Source organism: Rhinolophus sinicus, linkage group LG02 (genome assembly GCF_036562045.2).
Source record: "Rhinolophus sinicus isolate RSC01 linkage group LG02, ASM3656204v1, whole genome shotgun sequence".
NCBI lineage: Eukaryota > Metazoa > Chordata > Mammalia > Chiroptera > Rhinolophidae > Rhinolophus > Rhinolophus sinicus.
Window position 1 is genome coordinate 49648557 of NC_133752.1, and position 23390 is coordinate 49671946.

General features: G+C 34.7%; 1 protein-coding gene across 27 annotated transcripts in view; it reads left to right on the forward strand.

Annotated features, from left to right (window-relative positions):
• SEC31A (SEC31 homolog A, COPII coat complex component) overlaps positions 1-23390 on the forward strand; it is a 63810-nt gene that overhangs the window by 23051 nt on the left and 17369 nt on the right. For 8 of the 27 annotated variants that reach the window (XM_019731334.2, XM_019731338.2, XM_019731339.2 and 5 more), the window contains exons 9-22: positions 1212-1373; positions 1580-1732; positions 3943-4182; positions 5107-5181; positions 7004-7042; positions 7546-7623; positions 11278-11353; positions 11794-11972; positions 13672-13798; positions 14899-15044; positions 16292-16465; positions 18526-18699; positions 21071-21163; positions 21868-21994. In XM_019731334.2, coding sequence (XP_019586893.2) covers positions 1212-1373; positions 1580-1732; positions 3943-4182; positions 5107-5181; positions 7004-7042; positions 7546-7623; positions 11278-11353; positions 11794-11972; positions 13672-13798; positions 14899-15044; positions 16292-16465; positions 18526-18699; positions 21071-21163; positions 21868-21994 — 1843 coding nt within the window. The remainder of the gene's footprint in view (positions 1-1211; positions 1374-1579; positions 1733-3942; positions 4183-5106; positions 5182-7003; positions 7043-7545; positions 7624-11277; positions 11354-11793; positions 11973-13671; positions 13799-14898; positions 15045-16291; positions 16466-18525; positions 18700-21070; positions 21164-21867; positions 21995-23390) is intronic. The other 19 variants (XM_019731342.2, XM_019731344.2, XM_019731346.2 and 16 more) reach the window with 5 other exon arrangements.

Sequence of the window (23390 nt, forward strand, 5' to 3'; positions counted from 1 at the left end):
TAGAAAAAATTTTTGCATATGATTAGTTTTGTGTGCTTGGACTTTGAAGTAGCAAACTTTTAGTGCCTGCTGCAACTAAAAACTTACTACATTTTTTATTCAAATGCAAATTAGGAATACACAAATGATTCAGATATTATGAAGCTTTGAATCGTACCAATCAAGCATCAAAGACAAGCAGGCTAAATAACTTTTCATTCAATTCTATTTTCTCATGAAATGAAACATTATTTTAAATGTCACATGAAACCAAAGTTAAGCTAATTTGGCTTATTTCTTGTTTTTAAATAGCTTTATTGAGGGATGATTCATATACTACAATTTAACTATCTAACATGTACAATTCAATGATTTTTAGTATATTCATAGATATATGCAGCCATTACCACAATTTTATTTGATTTATTTTTAACCATTTTTAATTTTTCAATTACAGTTGACATTTAATATTATTTTATTTAAGTTTCAGGTGTACAGCATAGTGATTAGACATTTGTATAATTTATAGAGTGATTCCCCAACATAATTTGACTTATTTCTTAAAGCCACAAAACCTATGCTCCTATGAGCATCAGTTACCATCACACTAACTTTGAATTAGCAATAATTATTACCTTGTAAAGGTTTTATATCAGCCATTTTTTATAGTTTTTTTCATATTTTCCTTCTAAAGAAAACTGTTTTGCCAAATTCTGTTTCAGTTCTACAGTAATAAGAATGATGTGTACCTGTTTTCTTGCTTGACTAAAAGCCAGAGTTCTCCGTGAATTTTTCCTTCTCAAGATTATGTTTTTAAGTTTGGTCTTCAAATAATCTAAATATAGGTGTTTGGATTTTGGGAAGCAAAAACAGTTGGACAAGACACTATTGGTCTTTTATTAGAGTTTAATAAATTAACTCTAATAGCACATTCTAGTCTTTCAGCTGTGTCCATTAATACCATTTCAATAAAAACAGAAAATCCTCAGTTTTTAAGATGTGCTTATTCCAAATCTGATTGAAATTTTGAGTAGCATTTTTTTTAGTCATAATAGACCATCATAATGGACTTTTCTTGTACTTGCAAAAAAATTTTATAATTGTTTTTCCTGGTTAAAGACACTTTTTAATAATGGTTAATTAAACTGTGACTTGTTGGTCATACTAATTCAGGTGTTTTGGCTATAAAGTGGCTATATCATTTTCTGACTTTTTGTTTGTTTTTGTCTTAGGTGTTATATGAACTTCCCACCAACACACAGTGGTGCTTTGATATTCAGTGGTGTCCCAGAAATCCTGCTGTCCTGTCAGCTGCTTCCTTTGATGGGCGTATCAGTGTTTATTCTATCATGGGAGGGAATGCAGATGGTTTAAGGCAGAAACAAGTTGACAAGGTAATAGCAAATGTTAGTTTTTAATTATAACAACTGAAAAAACACCTTACTGTGTAATTATTTTGAAAGTAATGTTACTAATCAATAATACTGTGATTAATTGGATAATTGTGATAAAAAATTTATTGGATTTGACTTGAACACATGTAGTATATAGTCTGGTATAAGTTAGAAATCCTCACGTTATTTATTTATTTATTTTTTAGCTTTCATCATCTTTTGGGAATCTTGATCCTTTTGGCACAGGACAGCCCCTTCCTCCATTACAAATTCCTCAGCAGACTGCTCAGCATAGTATAGTGTTGCCTCTCAAGAAGCCACCGAAATGGATCCGAAGGCCTGTTGGTGCTTCCTTTTCAGTAGGTGCATTGTTTTTGTGGTCCATAATTGCAAAGGATTTACCACAGGAAAGTGTTATTATAGGATCACTCTGATGGAAGAAGATTGAGTTTGAGATGTGTCTGTGGCTTGTTCGTCATTTAAAATGGTTTCTCAAGAAAAGTAGGACGTACTCCCTTTTTTCTTTTTAATTGTCGCAAAATATACATAACATAAAATTTCCTGTTTTGACCATTTTAAAACATACAATTCAGTGGCATTAAGTACATTCACATTGTGCAACCTTTACCCCCTTATCCCCCCCACTATCCTCCCAATCTTGTTAAACTCATCTTCTTTCTCCGTTTCTCCTTCCTTTGTTCCTTTTCTTTTTTGGAGATGGTTGTGTCCTTCCTTCTTTTCTTCCCTTCTAGTTTTTTTTAAATTGCCAATTTCTTTGCTTTTTTTATGGTAAAAACATGTAGCATGAAATTTACCATCTTAACCATTTTTAAGTGTACAGTATGTTAACTATATGCATATTGTTGTACAACAAATCCCAAACTTTTAAATCTTGTAAAACTGAAACTCAATATCTATTGAAAAACTGCCTATTTCCCCTCCCCTAGTCCCTGGTAATCACATTCTGCCTTCTGTTTCAATGACTTTGACTATTTAAGGTAACTCATAGATGGAATCATAGAGTATTTATCTTTTTGTGATTGCCTTATTTCACTTAGCATAATGTCCATAATATAGTCCATCCACAATGGAATACATACAATTTTCTTTATCACATTTTCTTTATCCATTCCTCTATCAGTGCACTTTTAGGTTGCTTCTATCTCTTTGCTACTATGTATAATGCTGCAGTGAACATTTGTGTCCAATAATCTTGTAAAACTCAGTTTAGGTCTTTCTTGTGAGTTCAGTTTTCCCAAACTTCCCTAGAACTTGGAGAAACCCAGTGGTTTTGCCCTTCTGTGAAGTTCCATACCATGTGTGGTATTATCTGCACTTCATTTGGCACTTTCCTGTGTGTGTTGTATCCAGTCTTGTGTTCATGTTAACTTTCTTAAGGATAGTAGTTTTGTTTTCTTATGTCTCGGTATTTCTACAATACATGACATACCAAATGTTTTGAATGTATTAAACATTTAATAAGTTTATGCAAAGACTATAATAATACAAAATTACTGAGTAGAAAGAACGAAATTTGGTACTGTTTTTTTTTTTTTTTTACCTATATTGATTTTTATGAATATATTAATCAGACATTAACTGTCTGCTTGCTATTAGAAGGCAGATATTGCATACTGTAGGAGATACAAGAATAAAGTACATGCAGAGCTTTCCTAAATGAAGGGGGTCAGAACTTTGCATCTATCCTCCTACTAAAGTTTCTGGCTGGGCCTGAGAGTTAAATTGACATAAGGCAGATTAACAGGAGAAAAGCATTCAGATATTTACATGTGTGTGAGAGAGGGGCCCCATAAGAAAGTGAAAACCCAAAGAAGTGGCAAATCCTAAGTGTTTATATACTAGGTTGAACAAATGACAATTGTAGAAAAATAACTAAAATATATAGAAAAACTAAAGGGAGAAAATTGTTATTTAACCAGTTCTGTTTGCATAGAGTTCTCTCAGCCTTTACTCCCATCTCTGGTGATAAGAATGTTTCTTTCCTCCTGGTATAGGGAGAGCAGCTTTCACATGGGAGTTTCATCTCCTGCTTTCAGGAAGAAAAGAGATTAGCGTACCTTTCTTGCTCCTGCTCATTTTCAGGTAGTCTTTAAAAGCTCAAAATAGTCATTATGCCAAATGGAATATTTTGAAAGAGTGGCATATTCTGCCACCCTTTAAAACTTAGAAGGCGAAGCAAATACATGTAGCTAATAGTTGAATTGAAAGAGATATATTATGCACTGAGAGCATCTGGGATGGAAGAGGTGACATTTGCCTAGGACTTGTAGAGAAGTAGCATTGAGTGTGTGGAAGTTAGTAAAATCAAGGAGGTGAGAAATTGTGGGGCACAGTGAGTAGTACATTTTATCTAGAAGGTGGGTGGTGTGAAGAGGAATAATAATTGAAGGCTGCAGTCAAATTCGGGAGTATGGGAGGGTGTGTCAGCTAATTTTATCCAAAGTGATACATATTTAGGCCAGTTTTTACCATTAGCCGTTTACAATAAGCAGATTCTCTGACCATGTCTTTGTGATTCAAACTGATTTTTTAATTTGTTCTTTTATAGTTTGGAGGCAAACTGGTTACCTTTGAGTATGTCAAAATGCAGTCTCAGCAGGGAGCTGAACAGCAGCAGCAGCAGCCCCAGCACGTGTTCATCAGTCAGGTTGTAACAGAAAAGGAATTCCTCAGCCGATCGGACCAACTTCAGCAGGTCGTGCAGTCACAGGGATTTGTCAGTTATTGTCAGAAAAAAATTGATGCTTCTCAGACGGAGTTTGAAAAAAATGTGTGGTCCTTTTTGAAGGTAAAGTTGGTATTAAAACAATTCTATTTCATTATCTGCAAATTTAACTTCCCATTATATCCTAAATTTCTAAATTTGTCTTCCTATTGAAGAAACAATTGGAAGAATGTGATTTCAGGAACCTCAGGATGAAATTAAAGAAAACTTATGAAGAACACATGACCTAACTTTTTATGTCTGCTTTGAAAAGCCTTTTTTAATAAGTAAAAAACAATATAATGTATTTAAATGAGAGAGATATAATATTCACCAGGCTTATTTTAAAATTAAACATAGAGCTTAGTGTAATAAAAATGTAAGTATAATAAAAAATGCAATATTTGATTTCTGTAGTCGATCCAGTTACAGAAAATGAGGAAAGATGGAAGAGGTATAGGGGAGAGAGGTTGGAGCCATTTCTCATCCTTTTTACTGAGTTGTATTTATGACAGTAGAATAACAAATAGAATTTTCTGGTTGGCTTCCACTGGAATGTCTGTTTCTTGATACTGAATTTTCCAAAGAAAAGAGATCTTGAATACAATAAGGTTAAATTCTAAAATTATGGAGTTTATTTTTCTATTTTGTAATTAAGTATTAATTTTGGAAAAGAGTTTTAAGACTGAATGTTCCACATAGTGTGAGTTTTGCATTCATATAATCTTTGGACATGAGTTAGTTTATATTTACAAAAATTATAGTTTAAAAATAAGCTTTATTCAACCACGATAATTACTAGTATACTTACTATTTAAAAAATGACTTATTTTAAAAAAGTGTTCTTTGGATTCTTTCTTACAGTGAACCTTCTAGTTTTTACTTAACATTCTAGTTGACATGGTAGACTTTAGAAATTTTTAATAATTCTACTTGAAATTTGATCAATTATTTAAAAATTAGGCTTTATATGCAGGTCTTTGTTTCAAGAATGTGTCTTTTTTAAAGGTAAACTTTGAGGATGACTCTCGTGGAAAATACCTTGAACTTCTAGGATACAGAAAAGAAGACCTAGGAAAGAAGGTAAAGTTTTGGAAAAGTTAAAAGATTGTGCTTATTTATACAAGTAAGATATTTATATTGTATAGGTATTTTTTAAAAAATAAAGTTTTATACAGATTATATCAAATTAGTCAATAAACATTTAGTAAGAATTTGTGTTTGGTTGCCAAAGTTTTTTGTTTTTTTGTTTTTTTTAAATAAATTTTATTGGGGAATATTGGGGGACAGTGTGTTTCTCCAAGCAGTTGTCCTTCAATCTAGTTGTGGAGGGTGCAGTACAGCTCCAAGTCCAGTTGCCATTTTCAATCGTTAGTTGCAGGGGGCGCAGCCCACCATCTCAGGTGGGAATTGAATCGGCAACCTTGTTGAGAGCTCGCGCTCTAACCAACGGAGCCATCTGGCTGCCCCTCCGGAAGCACAGCTGCAGCTCATATCTTCAATCTAGTTGTGGAGGGCGCAGCTCACTGGCCCATGTGGGAATCGAACCAGCCACCCTATTGTTCAGAGCTTGCGCTCTAACCAGCTGAGCCATCCAGCCACCCATATTTCCAAAGTTTTGTATACATATTGTAAAATGTGAAATTCCATGTTATACCTAGATTTAGAAGCTGCCAGAACCACCTTCAATTCAAACTTAATTTAAAGAGCTGTGTCAGGGAGAATTGGGCCTTGGAAGATGAGAGGCGGTGAATCTCAAACACTGGAAACAAAGATTTTAAGGGTGTGTAACCGATGGCCCTGGGGGAAGAGAGAGAGGGGAACTATTAGAGATCATCCCAAGTTCATTACTTAAGTGATGAAAAAAAGGGTACTATTTGAAGTTATCACATTTTCCACCCTGGGTGTTTATGCCTTTAGACTACAGTTCCCAAGCTGTGTATTGAGTTGGTTCAGCTAACAAATAACTATAGTAAATATTTTGGAACAAAGGCGATTTATTGCACTGAACCTGAATAAAAATTCCAGTTGAATTGAAAAAGTCCAAGTGATTTACTTAACATTTTAACTTAAAGAAAAAAAGATTCCTTTTTAAAAAGAGGAAGTTGTATTCCAGTTTTATAGTTTTCTTCTCAAAGAGTATCTTAATTATTCCAGTGTTGACATGAACAGCAGTAAAAATAGTCTGACTTTGGAGACCTTGAAGGAAATATTATAGATTCGTTGTGTAATTTACATTAGCCCTTGTTATTTTTTGAAAATGACTAAAGTTTTCTGTAGCATTGCAGGGTTACTGCAAACGTGGTACAGGTTGGACACTGCACACTCTGTCAGGCCAAGCACGTGGAAGATTAGTGCCCCTGTGATGTCAGACAGACTTGAGGTCACATCACAGCCCCGGTGTTTACTGGCTATGTGTCTTTTTCACTCCTTTAGAATTTTATATTGAACTTTATTCTTAGTCTAAACTTCTTGATGCTATAACTTTTTTAGGTTTGTAAGAGATTAATATGAAAGTTTTACTGCATACCAAATAACAAAAAAATGAGGAAATAGAATTTGATTGTCAAAATACCTCCCCAGTTCTTTCCATAGTGAGTACCTGAAGAAATATTTAAAAATTAATTCTAGTTGTTTTATTTAAAACAAAATAGAAGGAAACTAGATTGTTTTGAGATTAATTTTGTGATTAACAGTGAGATGACAGGTGAGCAGTGCAATTCCATGTAATTGAAACTAGAACCATTGAGAATTCTGCACAGATTTTGTTTTTTTCTTAAATATACTATCCCTGATCTGAAATTTTGTGGATTTTTGCCAATGAGAATGGAGTAAGAAGTGAACATTTGCTATATACCTTGAACTAGAATTCCATTTAGTAGGTGAGTTGTTGTTTTTATTGCAGATTGCTTTGGCCTTGAACAAAGTGGATGGACCAGATATGGTAAGAAGGCCTTTAAAAATAGCTACTTTCTGAAATTTTGGTTTAGGTGATAACAAAGAAGGAAATATCATTTAAAAAAATTTGTCTGTTTTATTGCTTTGTGGTATAAAATAAGTGCTGATTGTAGATATTTTAATAAGATATAAATAATAATTTATATCATTTAAAAATGGCATAAATTTAGCTGTTAGAGCATTCCTTTCTCTTGTCGGAATTTGAATTTCCCAAAGGGGGAAAAATAAAATTAATGACTGCTCAGATATTTCAAGTTAAGATCTTTGTTGCTGAGGGACATTTGGTAGGAAAGAAAGAGAAGGTTTCAGCAGTAATGGCTCTTTGCTTTTCTTCTAATGGTGTTTCTCATATAAATTTATTTGGTGTTGCTTCTTATGATTAAACTAGCTCTGAATGTTGTTTATTGGGTCTTTTGTCTTCCTTGTTCACTAATAACCTGTTAATGCTAAATTCTTCAACTTCCTCTGTAATTGTTTTGTGTACCAAAGGCTCTTAAAGACTCTGACCAAGTAGCACAGAGTGATGGGGAGGAGAGCCCTGCTGCTGAAGAGCAGCTCTTGGGAGAGGTACTTATTTTTTTCATTTTTAATTTCATTGGAAATTATGTGATAATTGTTGATCTCACACTGAAATATGGAAAATTTTCTTGATTACTTGTTCCAAAATAAAGTTGGAGTATGTTTTCTTAGAGATGTTTAGGGCAGGAGTCTGTTTACTAGTTTGACAGAAGTGTCATCTCTGAAATCTTTAGTTTTCTGACCTAGGTTCTGGATTACATGGTTTAAAATTAACAGTTGATGTGAGATTGACTTAGTTTGGTCAGATGGATATCATGTCAATCTGAAAAGAAAATTTATTCAGAAATCTGTATTGTATTGCATCTAAAGCTAATGTCTTTTTCTTGGCACATTAATATTCAGGGCCCACTATCAGTAGCGTAGGCTTCTGAATAAGTCTCTTGAACTTTGAATCCAAGTAAAGAATACTTCACTACATAAACAGATTGTCATGATTTACTATAAATGTGTTCTGAATCTTAGTTGACAGTTTTTATAACTAGTTTAACGTTTTCTCTGCGACATTCGTCTATATTCGAATGATGTTTCCATGCTGCTGAGCGTGGCATTCAACTTTACGCCATGAGCTCAGTGTTCCAGAAAGGAAGTTTAGGAAAGCAGATGTACATTTTTCTATATGTTTGTGTTTTTCAAGAATGAATAACAATAGGACATTTTTATACTTTAAAGTAATCATTTATTTTAATAAAATGTAGCCCCTTCACTTTACTTAAAAACATAAATACTGTAATTGCTTTCTGTGGATTTTTGACACATTTTGGAGAACAAACTTGAAATCAATTAACACAGTGAAAAGGTTAAGTTAAGAGTCTTTGAACACGGAGTTCAAAGACTTTAATTTTTTTCCTTTTAATTTTCTGGGGGTTTTTAACAACTACTAATAAATAATTCTGGAAATAACTTTTCTTACTTTCTAATTATATTTCATCTTGGAAAATTAATCCACAGGTTGTTTCTCATCTCATCTTTGACTTTTTAACTGTTCTTTGTGACGTGGAGATATCGAACTATGGAATGTTTCTTGCAGCCTTTTACTAAGTTATACACATAATTCATCAATAAATTTAGACTATTAGAAGATGATTATATAAAAAACATTTTTCTTAGAAGTGGGTCTTCTAGCATTTATTCAACTTGAGAATAAAGGATATGAGTAAAATCTTACAAAAATTTGAACTACCATATTTTGCCGTGAATAATGCACACTTTTTTGCCCCAATTTGTGTGGAAAAATAAAGGTGCATATTATACATGGGTAGTACCAATTCTGTATTTATATAAATGTTTTCAATTCTTTTATTTATGCTTATGAGTTAAAAGTATAACTCTAGAAATCAATAAGAATATCCATATGTAAAACAATACCCTGGAACACGATAATCGGTGTTGTAGAACTTACGACAAACTTGCAATGACGAAGAGTTCCTGGGCTTCTATGATGCGTAATTATCGTACGTTTGTTACCAGTACATACAATTTTATTTTTAAAGATTTTATTGGGGAAGGGGAACAGGACTTTTTTTACTGGGGAACATGTGTACTTCCAGGACTTTTTCCAAGTCAAGTTGTTGTCCTTTCAGTCTTAGTTGTGGAGGGCGTAGCTCAGCTCCAAGCCCAGTTGCCATTGTTAGTTGCAGGGGACGCAGCCCAACATCCCTTGTGGGAGTCGAACCAGCAACCTTGTGGTTGAGAGGTCACGCTCCAACCAACTGTGCCATCCGGGAGCTCAGCGGCAGCTCAGCTCAAGGTGCCATGTTCAATTTTAGTTGCAGGGGGCGCTGCCCACCTTCCCTTGTGGGACTCGAGGAATTGAACTGGCAACCTTGTGGTTGAGAGCCCACTGGCCCATGTGGGAATCGAACCGGCAGCCTTCGGCGTTAGGAGCATGGAGCTCCAACCGCCTGAATCACTGGGGCGGCCCCTACATAAAATTTCTTGTACTTTGTATCTGTTTTTGTGTTTTGTAATTGTCTTGTACCATAATATGTTAAAAAAATAAATGCTGCAATACAAAAAACAAGTACCTAAATGTAAACAAGTAAAAATTTGAATGAAAAAAATTAAAACAAAAGATTTTTTCCCTGAAAGTTTGGGCCCAAAACATGGGTGTACATTATACACTGGAGCACATTATACACGGCAAAAGACGGTAATTTTGGGACTACCTAGACAAAATTATAGGATACATTAAAGAAATGTACTTTCACTTATGTACAACCACATTAACTATATATTATTAAATAGATGACCATTTGGAAATACACTCATGAATTAATAGATAAAAACAATATGTATTTAAACAGTAGTTATCAATGGATACTTTCAGAGTATTTGAAAAAATTTTGTTTGAGGGGGATAAAATCTTCCCCTTTTTCTTGCTGAAGCTATATGTTTATTAAAATAGTAGATTATATGTTAAAGATACTCAACACGTAATAAATTGTGCATTTTTTGGCTTTATGTCTACTTTAGAAGTCCATAAGTAAAGGTTTATTGTTTTTATAAAGCAAATTTGAAAAACTGAGTTAAAAGAAAGGGTTTTTTGGTAAGTTTGTTAGTGAATAATCAGGTCACTGTCTGATTTATTCTTTAAAGTGAATAACTTAAGTTCTGAATTTTTTTTTTGTTAGAGTTTTAAATTCTAAAATGCTTCTCTTTAGTTGGGGAAAGAATTAAGGTTATAGTTATTCTTCTGTAATAGTCAATATTAACTAATTAAGCATTTACATACGATGGTATGCTGTGCTTTACACTAAAATTACCCAATCCAAAAATGCCCCTGACTTTGAATACTAGGCGCTTTTACATTCAGATGTGTAGGTAGCACAAGTGCAGAAGATAGGTATTTTGCCTCATGCAAGACAGCTTTGTTTTTCTTTAAAATTTTCTCAGTAATCTTTTTTACTTTTTGTCTTTTTGAATTTCTAGGTGTAGAAGAGAAGGCATTTAAAGTATTTGTCAGCAATATGCCTCCATTATATTTCCTTTTTTCTAACGAAAGAAAATACTGAATTTATTTATACTCAGTCTTGCAAGTTGTCTCAGAAATTTATAGCAGAACTGTATATATTTATACCAGGCTAATCTGCTGTTCCGGGTTTGACTAACTGAAGAGAACTCAAAATCTTTAATAGTAGTATATTCATAAACAATCCGTTTATATTGCATTTATGTTAGGCACCAAGTGATTTTTTATTTCATGACTAATCCAATCAAATCAAACAACCCTTAAACCTAGGGGACAGAAATTTTTAGATGTGTAGAAGCAGAGTTGTTTTAATATCTAAGGATAGTATAATTAAAAACATTTTGCATATTTCTTTTCAAGCTATTCTTAGTTGAGGTATCTGAGAAAACAGATTCTTCAGCTTCAAAACTTCTGAGCTACCAGTAATAGATATGTACACTTAAGTTTGTTTAATGTTATTCCTGATGATCTTGGATTTTATTTATGATTGTATAATAGGAGTTAATTCTTTGGAAGATTATAGATCTATGTGTAAACTTGGATCTGAGAACTTTTCTGGAATAACTTTGCATGTCATCTAGTCAGTAGGTGAATAATCATATTTAAATTTTGTTTTGCCAGTAAATTATTCCAGTTTCATTCTGGCTAAATTGTTGCCCTTTCCGTCTCTTTAGCGCATTAAAGAGGAAAAACAAGAATCTGAATTTCTACCGTCAGTGGGAGGAACATTTAACCTCTCCATCAGTGGGGGTAAGTACCTGTTGGTTTTGATTTCTAATTTTTTTTTAACCATTTGAAAGCAAATAGTCCCTATGTTTAAGTTAGAAATGTTTTTGTCACAGGTGGTAGAGGGTTGAAAAGAAGAACACAGTCATCATTTAGTATATGTAATTAGTATCTTGAAAATGGTGGAATGTTTTGACACCTATGTGATAGAAACTGTATAATGATCTTTGTTATTCTAGTTTAAGCAGTCTGGAAAATGTGTTGTCTTACTTGATTTTACTTGTATATGCATCTCAGTATATTTCCATGTATCTGAGAAGTTTGTGTTAGAAATTAATCACCACTGACATACAGAAATTAGACTTTTTTTCCTTTTTATGTACCTGTAAAAATTGATGTGTGTAGTATTTTTTCTTGTAACAAAAAGCTTTATTTAACTTGGGTATATTATTTCCTTATTGCAGATATTGATGGTTTAATTACTCAGGCTTTGCTGACGGGTAACTTTGAGAGTGCTGTTGACCTTTGTTTACATGATAACCGTATGGCTGATGCCATTATATTGGCCATAGCAGGTGGACAAGAACTTTTGGCTTCAACCCAGAAAAAATACTTTGCAAAATCCCAAAGCAAAATTACCAGGGTATGTTACTTTAAACAAACAATAACATTTATCTGATTGTAAAAGCAGTATACTCTTATTCTACATAATTGAAATGCAGAAACAGTAAAGAACAAAAAGACTCACCGTAATTCCTTGACCCTGAAATAGTTATTGTTGATAATTTGGTGTGATTATTCCAGTTTTTGTTTTTTGCATATATAATTTTTAAAATGAAAAATGTTTTTCATATTTTTTTGCAGAAAAGTTAGAACATAGAAAATTTTAAAGGTAAAAGTTTAATATCCCTTAGTTCTTCCATCAGATTGGTACCTCTCAATCTCAGATTGGTTCCATTCTATCATACCTCTTTCTGTATATTTGTAGAACTTTAAAAAACAGTATCAAGATCATATATGTGTGGTTTTGCTGATAGATATTTTCACTTAATGTTGCATAGATTTTCCCATATCATTCAAATTTCTTACAAAAAATTTTAATTGCTCTATAATATATAGCAAGGATATATTACTTCTTTTATTTTGGGGTATTTAAGTAGTTTCTAACACATTTCTAATATAGATGTTGATGATAAACATTCTTGTGCCTAAAGATTTTTTTCAAATTTCTAATTGTCTAATGAGGTTATAGTCCTAGGAAAGGAATTTCTGGTGCAGAGAATCTGAACATTTTTAAGTCCCTGCTTGATGTTACTAAGTTCTTACCTTAAAAGTCGTCCCAGTGTTCAGTCTTTCCAGCATTGGTTGCTGTCAGTCTCCCCAACCTTGTCTCATGTCACTTCCTCCCCTGTTACGTGTTAGTCACATTAGCTGCCTTTTAGTTCCTCACACATTCCATGTATTTTGCACCTAGTGTTCCCTTGCCTGGAATATTTTTTTTCCTTCTTAATGATGAAGTTAATCTGACTTCATATCTCAAGTGTCTGTATGCTCAGAAAGTTTTCCCTAGTCCATCAGATCTGTTAAATGTTTTGATAACACTCTGTATTTTTCCTTCTCAGCATTTTATAAAATATTAATATATTTGTGTAATTTTTTTTCCCCTTTCTTCCACCCCCCACCCCCCCCAATCTCCGGCTCAAGCCGTTGTTTCTCAGTCTAGTTGTGTAGGACACAGCTCCCTGGCTCATGCTGGTGTTATGACTCTTACACTCCCCCCAGCTCAGGCAGTTGGTTGCCAGTTGTCGGTCGGCCGCTCACAGCAGCTCAGGGCAGCTCTCGCCAGCTGCCAGCCGCTTATGATGGCTGCAAGCCACTCACGCTGGCCACCGGCCACTCATGGCGGCACACAGTAGCCCACGGCAGCTCACAGTAGCCCGCAGCAGCAGACGCCAACCTCCGGCTGCTCACAGCAGCCCAGCTCCAGGGAGAGCCGTTCACAGTCTTAGCTGTAGAGGGCACAGCTCACTGGCCCCCATGTGGGTGTTAGGAGCACGGTACTCCAACCATCTGAGCCACCAGGTCGGTCCTGTAATTTTTTTTTTAGAGAATTTTTATAAGAGTTAATTTGAGCCTGTGTGATTTTTTTTTTTTTTTTAGGAAAAATAATAACCATCTTCTATGTACGTCTGTTGGTTCAAGAAAATACTTCATTTTGCTGCTGCTTTATTCTGCATGAAATACTGTGAATAGTAATAGTTTTGAAAGATATGATTTAGCCAGAGTTAATTTTTATTAACATACCAAAGGCTTTTAATTCTCTCTTTGTTTTCCTTCTCAAGCTAATTACTGCAGTGGTGATGAAGAACTGGAAAGAAATTGTTGAGTCTTGTGACCTTAAAAATTGGAGAGAGGCTTTAGCTGCAGTATTGACTTACGCTAAACTTGATGAGTTTTCAGCCCTTTGTGGTAAGAAAACGAGGGTTATGGCATGGCGCATTGTAAATAAAATTGACAGATATTATTAGAAATTTTTGTAAACCTACCAATCACAAATAAGAAAAAGGAGTTCTTGTAACAAGTATGTATAGTGCCAGGTGGGTACTAGACTAATTGTGGAATCACTTTGTAAATTATGTAAATGTCTAACCACTATGCTGTACACCTGAAAGTAATATAAAATACTATTGAATGTCAACTTTAATTGAAAAATAAAATAATTTTAAAAAGAAAGAAAAAAATTCTCATTTGCATGCTTCTCTCAGAATTATTAACTACATCACTTCTCCACACCTAGTCATTATTTTTAATAATACTGTTTAATGATTTTTGTTTCAGACAGACCAAACTTGGAATCTTGCCTCTGCCAATTACTAGCTGTATGATCTAGTGAAAAACTGCTTTCTAAGCCTTAGTCTATTCATAGTAAAATGGCACATAATGAGCTCTCAATGTTATCTTGATAAAATTAATAATTATAACATTTGAGTAGAAATTACCATTAAAGGTCATGACTAAACTGATGGCTAAGGAATAATATTTATTATTTGCAAGAACAAAAGCTTTAAACTGCTAGTATAAGAACCAAAAACAGTTTATTACCTTGAAAGAATTATAAGAATATGAAACTTACCAGATTAATTTTGTTATTATAAATAGTTTATAGTAATCCTAGCTACCATTGACGTTTATTCACAATGTGCCATATTTTAGACCACTGCTTACAAAAGCATCTGATATAATGAAATGGAGTTAAATTCTTTCTGTAAGGATTCCTGTACAAATATTGTTTCCATTTATTGTTTTTTTCCAATATAATTAATGAAAATCCATTCTGTAGCCAGGAATAGAATTTTGTGAAATTATTATATACAGTTTGTCACACGCTTTCATTCATTTAACAAATAAATATTTACTGAGCATTTACATGACAGTAATTTTGTTTCTACCTACTACTCATTGGTTGTGAATTTTAATCCATACTTCTGAAAATATTATTGGGCTGCTCACGACCTCATATACAGATTACAGTGAGAATAATCTTACTTTGTTTTCCTCTTTATCTGTAGATCTCTTGGGAACCAGGCTTGAAAGTGAAGGTGATAGCCTCTTGCAGACTCAGGCATGTCTCTGCTATATTTGTGCAGGGAATGTAGAGAAACTAGTTGCCTGTTGGACTAAAGCTCAAGATGGAAGCAACCCTTTGTCTCTTCAGGTTAGTATCTTTGAAATAAAGGGGGCTTCCTTTTTAGTGTTGTTGTCTTTCTCCCTACTCATAGTCTAGGAATTGATTTGTTCCAGAAGTTCATTGGAACACTTATTTACATTTTAGAAGTTCTTTTGCTAGATAATTATGTGTATTTATAGCTGTATTTGGAGGGACAAAATTAGAGATGGTGGGATAGTTAAATGGGGTTGTAACTGTGAGATCAAGGTTGTGATTTGGTAGTTGACTGGGGGAAGTAGGTGGCCAGAGTATGCAAATAACCCTTGGCCTTGCCTCTTTATCCTTATTTCCTCTCCTTGCCTCCAGTGACCCTGTCTGCCTTGGTCAAAGAAAGAAGCAATGGGTTAGGAATGGGGCCAGCCCCAGTACCAGTAGAGAATCTCATGGGTAAGGGAAAATGAAAGTAAGAGGTCAGTGGAATCCCATAAAGCACCAATACACAGGCAAGAGAGGAAGCAAAAAAAATGTGGGGACAATTCTCAGGCACTGAGAACTTATGTATTTAGATGTTTTTTCCCTGAGCATTTAATCAGAGTCTAATGATATTTCAGTCTAATATTTATTTTTCTCTCTGGAAAGAGGTTTTCTCATTAGAGTTGTTGTTTTAAAGATCACTCTGTTGAAACTGAAAATCTGGGAGGAAATGAAGGTTTTTCCTTTTAAGTGCTTTGAGAGAAAACACAGTTGGTTCACACTTCTGGATTTGTGTATTTATGAAAGGTAGATAAGTAGGATATTCTTGTGCTTTATACCTGAAGCATAGTTCCCCATTGTTGAAAGAATTGGTATTGAAGAGCAACATAAGAAACTTTGGGTTGAAACAGTAAGCCCGTTTGGAGGTCACATCATAGGAGTAATATTTTTATAATACAGATAGTATGATGTTTTCACTCCTAGTTTCTCCTATACCTGCTGGATCCCAAGTTTCTGCCTTTGGACATCTGCTTATCACTTTCTCTCTGGATATATGCCTTTTGTAGCTCAGAAGTGTCTGTCAGTTTAAAGACGTTTAGGAGGAGGTGGTAACCTATGCCATACGCATGAGGAGGAGACCTTCTTCCTCCTCACTGTTTTCAGTTACCTAAATGGTAGTCAGCTATGCCAGACCTTTCTAAGAGACTGTACTTTTAGTAGGTTTTGGAAATCCTAATAACTGTCTTTTCCTGCTTCCTGTCATACACATCTTGGTATCTTTGTCTGTTTTGCCTTTACTCTCCCTTCTTTTTCTCATTTAGGATCTGATTGAGAAAGTTGTCATCCTGCGCAAAGCTGTACAACTTACCCAAGCCATGGACACTAATACTGTAGGAGTTCTTTTGGCTGAGAAGATGAGTCAATATGCCAATTTGTTGGCAGCCCAGGGCAGTATTGCTGCAGCCTTGGCTTTTCTTCCTGAAAACACCAACCAGGTAATTACAATTGGTTATTTTTCTTCATTTAATGTATGAGAAAGGTGAGTCCAGTAGATAGCACTCAGTATTAAACATAAACTACTAGTAGGTGGAATGTTTTGGAACAGTTGAAATTCTTCAAGGATCATTTTAGGTGTATCTAGGCTGTGTCAAAGAGATAGGATGCTGTTGTATGATAGATCCCTTTGTACAGAGGGGCATGGTTTTTGAGGAAAATAAATGGGAAAATTTGTTTCTTAAGCCAAATGCTAAATTTGTGTACAAGGTCCTTTGTAGGAATCATCTATGTTGAAAAGCTATAAATGTTAATACTTAATCAAACTAGTGGGTCATAATTTTAAAATTCTCGTAAGTTCCCAGATATTAACAAAGAAGATCATTCTGTATGCCATTTCACTCTGATACTGTCTGTGGGCGAGCATATTTTTAAAGTATTCAAGGCAGAGGGAACTACATTACATTCTTAATGCAGTCCTTATTTGGTGTGCAGTAAAACTCAGGCTTTTTCATATATTGGTTTCAATTCAATTCAATAAGTGACTGAGTATACAGTGATGAACAAGATTGCCAAGATCCTTTCCCCAAGGGAGTTTCCAAGCTCAAAATGACTACAGGCGAGTAAATATGGGATTCCAAAAGTGCAGAGTACTATGATGGAGGTAGGACGCTGTGGGAGCACAGAAGATGGAAACCTAAAACCCATAATGAAGCATGCATGGGTGGACGTCGGGGTCGGGTTTGAGGAAAGTTTTCCACAAGTAGGGTATTTATATCTGCACTGTGTGTTTCACAGAGCTTAATTTTGAGCCTTGAAAATATTTTATTTCTGTACTTTTTATTTTAAACTTTATTCTGTTTTTGATGGATTTTTTTTTTTTTTTTAGTTAAAATTGTTTTCAGTATTTTGTCTGTTCTAGGGAATTATCAGTAAATTTCATTGAATAATAATACTTACATCTGTGTACCAGCACTATGGAGGAATGACTCTCCAGTTGGTTTTGTATACACTTACATGTAGAATCCAGCTCATATCTTTCCAAATTGTTAATGAAAATAATAAGTAGAATAGAAACTTAGTCTTCATGATGACTTTGGTATAAGAGTTTTATATGATTTTACTTCTTGGTCTCATTTTTATATTGAGATGTAAGACCCTTTATTTTAAAGCCAACTTAATCTAAGTTCTTTAGATCTTCTAGCCTTAGAATTAAACTCTTTTCAATACCACTTATTAACCACATACATTTTCTATACATTATTCTTCACGCTTTTCTTTGAACCTTTAAAGGACATTCTTTATGCAAATATCATAATTTTGATGTTACTTCCTTCTATATATCTCATTATACCCTTAGTATTTTCTGGGGAATATGTCCTGAGACTTTGTGATATCATTATAGTATATAAATCTCCTCCATAAAAGACAATAAAGTATAGCTAAAAAGTCTATAAAAGATATCTTTAAACCTTTAATGAATTTATAGAAATACATAATTTTTACAGATATTAAAAGGAATTCTTGCTGAAACATTTCAACATTGCTTTTTTGTTGTTAATACTTAGGGCATGTATGTGGTCAACTCATACTGTAGATCTATATAATTGTCTGTATAAGCGTCTTTGAGTTTGACATCTTATCTTACTTCAAACATTTTTTAAAATTATTTTTTATCTCTTAGATCATCATTTTCTTCCGTCACCATCTGTAGCAGTTGATTCTTTTTTGGTGCCTTTTTTTCCCTACAAAGAAACAGTTATATATTTTTAAATTACTTTTGTGATTTGTGAGCATTACTCAACTACAAGAAAGCAACAGAAGAGTAGTGATGAGAAGGGACATTGATCTTGCATGCTACCATGTGGGCATAATTCAAATCCTTGCCTCAGTTAAATTATAAGTTACACTATGTATCGTTGATCGTTGGTGTCAAACCCTAATGTGCCAAGGTCTGTTGTATATGAACAAATATCATGAATAATCAAGAAAATCAACATGCTGTCATATATTTAGGTGACCTCTCACAGGTTGCTTTGTTTTCTTCCATTGCTTCTCATAGCCAAATATTGTGCAGCTTCGTGACAGACTTTATAGAGCACAAGGAGAGCCTGTACCAGGGCAGGAATCGCCTAAAGTTCCCTATGAGAGGCAACAGCTGCCCAAGGGCAGGCCTGGACCAATTGCTGGCCACACACAGATGCCAAGAGTTTCAACTCAGCAATATTATCCCCATGTGAGTGATATGGTACAGACTGAGTAAGAACATTCATGTATTTCTATTCAAATTGGTGGTTTTACTTTGTTGGTAAGAGACCATGTCTGCTATGATAAAGCTAGACAACGTACTGTTTTAGTAGTTATACTCTTTATATTCTTCAAAGTGGTACTTAAGATCTGTTTTTCAAAGTCATCCCTTTAATCTGGTCAAATAGATTATATTTTAGATATAAATTAATTTAAGCTCTCAAGGGAGATTTCTCCATCATTCACACTTCCTTTACACGTGTACACCTATCTGTTCTTGAAACTTCTACCATTTGATTCATGTAACAAACTGTAAGTATAAGCAAAACGGCGGGAACAATTTTGTGGGTGATTTGGTTAATTTTGTAAGATACTTTTAGAAATTAATGTTTTTGATTTTTTTTTTTAGTATTCTTTTCTGAATTATTAGTGTAGGTTTACTGTGTCTACTGTATCTGCACGATAAAGAGTATTGAGAATACAAACTTTTTGGGGGGACAACTTGGATATTAGAGGAAAGTGAATGAGCAAAGGTTTATAAAGTTGTAGGTCACAGGAAATGTGAAGATGATTAAATAATTTTTATTAATTTATGTATTAAAATTACCAAACATTTAGTGGCATAAAATGTGGCCCTTACTGTTTTTTACTGTTTCACATAGAAACGTATATTTCTAGACCAGCAGATAACCCTCATGTTCTTAAAGGAAAAGTATATTTTTATAAGTAATAAATGGTCTTGATTGAAAAAAAGTTAGCAGGTACTCTGCCCATTATAAAATAGAACAAATTGCTGATAGAATTGACAGGGTCTTTCTTACATTTCATTGTAGCAAAGTAAATATAAACCCATGAATAACTGGAAAAAAAAATTAAATCATGCTTTTTTTGTCTATTATACTTTTGGTTAGTCCTTAATCAGGATAGATTACATTTGAACATAACTATCTAGAGTACTCTCTGTTTTGTTTTGTTTTTTCATTCCTTTGGCAAATATTTTTTGAGAGCCTATTGTAAGTGCCTGTCTTGATTCTACCTTTTTGGGGCATATTGGTAAACAAAACAGTAAATTCTCCACTCTTGTAGACATTAAACTAGACTTGGAACGTCTAAGACATAGGTAGGTAGGGCAGATCAGGATGGCTGGGAAAACAGAGGTGGAGTGATCAAGCAGCCAACCAGAGTTTGAAGGCAGAGAACTTGAAGTGTTCAGCCTTGTGTGGCTGGCTAATGGGCAGTGTGGGACTAGAACTCCCAAGCACCTTGAGTTGGACCACACTGTCTCTCAGGGAACTGAAGGAGTAAGGCGTTCTCTGCGCTGGGAGAGGAGACTATTTACTCTTCATGTCCTTGGGTTTATCTGTCTTTCTGGGAAAACATGAAACAACAGAAGACTTGAGTTTTACTTTGACTTAGCAGTCTCATACTTTAAAACAAGAAAAACAAATTCAACCGTAAATTAAGTAGTGATTTTCTTGATGAAAGCTTATGCTGTGCTGAATGAGAATGACTTGCGGTTTTGAAGGAATGTTTGCAGGCAGGACTAAAGAGGAAAAAGGGAGGCCGGATTCGCAGGAGTTCCACTTTCACTTTGACGAGCACATCTTTGCTGTTGTTTATGTATTAGAGTTTCTACAAAGATTTACTTCACAAAAAAGATTTTAATGGCTTTAAAAAAAAATTGAAAACCTCTGGACTCCAGGGTTAGCAACATGGTGGAGTGTAGCAGACGCTGGCGTGGGAAGCAGGAGACCTGGAATCAATCCTAGCTCTTTTACCAGTGAGTTGGAGGGACCTCAGGAAACCCCTTCATTCCTCTGGGCCTTGGGTTTCTCAGTGGTCAAGAGTGGGGATGAGACTGGATGTTCTTTAATATTCTTTGTATGACTCTAAGCCTCATATGGGATTAATTTGATTTTTGTGGCTCTAATGAAATCCAGAAAAGGAAACTTATAGCAATGTGTTCACAGATCTAATACTAGCATGAATACTATTAATGCTTCAAAATCACTTTTTTACTCAATTACTTTTTTTTCTCAGAATGTCTTCTTTCCTTCCCTACTTACAGGACCTAGCTTTCCCCCCTTATTCTTGACACTTGAATGGCATTGTTCTTTGTGCTTTGATTTAGGTTTTCATATTGATTTTTCTGTTGCCTCCCTTCTCCTGTTTTGTTGTGAATGTGTGTTTTTCTTTTGGAATCCCAGCTACCTTGAAAGCAATTGCCTGACTATGCTGTCTTGCTGCTCTTACTTTTTGCTTTGCGTATGTATGGCTGTTATTGCCTTTGGGGTTTTTTTTCTTCTTTTAACATTTTCATTTTTTATTTTCTGTGATTGGTGTTTCTTTGTTCAATTCAGGTTAGAATTGCCCCTACTGTCACTACCTGGAGTAACAAAACTCCTACCGCCCTTCCCAGCCATCCACCTGCAGCCTGTCCCTCTGACACACAGGTATATCCTTCATTATTCCTCTTTGAGCAGAACTCTGCTCACCTAAATATATATAGTTATATATTCTCTACCCCGCCTTTGTCAAGTTCCCCACCCCCATCTGTCTGCCTCCTTATTGCATTTGAATGCTTTCAGGATGCAAGAAGCAGTTTTTAGCACAGTTAATTTATTTTCTTATCCCTCTCTCCTCCTTTGCTGTTCTACATTGACTTGAGCTAGGAGAACATCAGCCAAGGTTCTAACAATGGTTTAAATCTGATTTCACTGAAGATTTTCTTTTTCTTTCTTTCCTTTTTTTTTTTTCCCCCTGAGCGTTGCAGAAATTGAAGAGAAGCAAACTTCCCTTATGGCATTTATACTTACATTTCCCAAGTGTGGAGTAGTGGATGGAATTAGTAGAGATGGAAAACCCTGGTGACTTAACTATAAATATCATTGACACTACTTTATGAGGCTATTAGCATTTGTTGCCATTCATTGCAGTTATTACTTTGAACTTGTCTGATCTTTGATAAATCACTCAGAATGTGTTGCTCAGAAAATGTGCTTTGAAGAAGACAGAATGTGCAAAATGCAATGTTTCTTACATAATAAGGATTTTTTGTTGTTTTTAAATAGAATTCCATGTCGGAGATTATAAATCCATTGGGTAAGATTCTTGGTTCCAAATATAATCCTCCTTTTACCATATTCTCATTTCCTAGGGAGAAAATCCTCCACCTCCAGGTTTCTTAATGCATGGAAATGTTAACCCAAATGTTGCTGCAGCTCAGCTTCCCCCTGCTCCAGGTCATATGCACTCCCAGGTGCCACCTTATCCACAGCCACAGCGTAAGTAGTGTAACCCTGAAGTCCTTTCACAGCAGCATGTCTCATCTAATGTAGCAACTATTTACCCTGAAGCTCCAAAGTCATGATCAAATCAGTTTTAACAAATAAGGAACAAACCACTATATGCAGGGCTCGAGTCCTTGCTATAGAGAAACATGGTTTCCCTAGGAAGCATCCTGAATCAACATGCTAGCAAACAGCTCCTGTGTCAGAACACTTGGCTCTTGTTCCTGAGCCTTTACTAAGACCTGTTAAAGAGAGTCAGTTGTCCCATGATTTGGTATAAAAGATAGAATTTTAGAAATTATTTGGTACATAACTCTTTTTCTTCAGGCAAAACGGCATAAACCATTTTTGGAAAAAATGGTTCCAAGGGACATTTGTTGTTGTTTTCCATTTATTTTATTTTTTTAAGAAATAGGCTTTATTTTTTTAGAGCCGTTTAAGGTTTATATAGCAAAATTGAGTGGAAAGTACAGGAAGTTCCAATATACCTGCACCCCATGTCAACTTCCTCCACTGTCAGCATCCTGTACTACCGTGGTCACAAGTCAGTGAGCCTACAGTGACGCATCAGCATCATCCAAAGTCCACACTTTACTCTAGCGCTCTCTTAGTGGTGTACCTTCTGTGAGTTTTGACAAATGTATAATAATGACATAGATCCACCATTGGCTTTTGTTTTCTTCAGAAAATATTTGCACTTGGAAAGTGAAATGTCACCACTATTTTAAAATTTAAATGGAGAGCAAAAAAATAAAAATCTCAAATGGGAAGATATGACTAAACAACTATGACAAAAACAAGAGGCTACTACCTAGTAAAAACTAATCTTAATGAGCATGTTCTGTGCTAAAATGGATGTTCTTACTTAACACGAATACAAATTTGGTACAACTTTTCACTCAGTTGCTCAGTGTGAAAGTACTGTCTTTGAGTAGAACAAGTAAAATTCTACTAGATTTAGGTTCACTCTGTAGAAGTTCATGCCTACCCCAGTCACACAAAATGTGATGGTATTAAGATTGCTAATCTGAGTTCAGGTCTTTGCATTAAAATATTAGTTGGCTGCCTGATTGCTTAACTAACCAACTATGTACAATATACGAAATATTATATAGTAATTGTTTTGTCAGGAATCTTAGAGTTGACCATTAATTTGGAACTGTACTCATACTCAGAATTTGGGTAGCTGATGATTTTACTAGACATTAGAGAAGATATTTGATCCATAACAATAGTGCTCACTCTGCACTCCTGATGGTGGGGGAGATCCTGTGTTGCCACCAAATTCCCTGTAATTCTTACGGTAAAGGATGTGGAATTCCTTCATGGTTCCATCCAGTGGTTAGTCTGTGTCACTGCAGTCTTTTCACAGGAACAGAAAGTCTCAGAA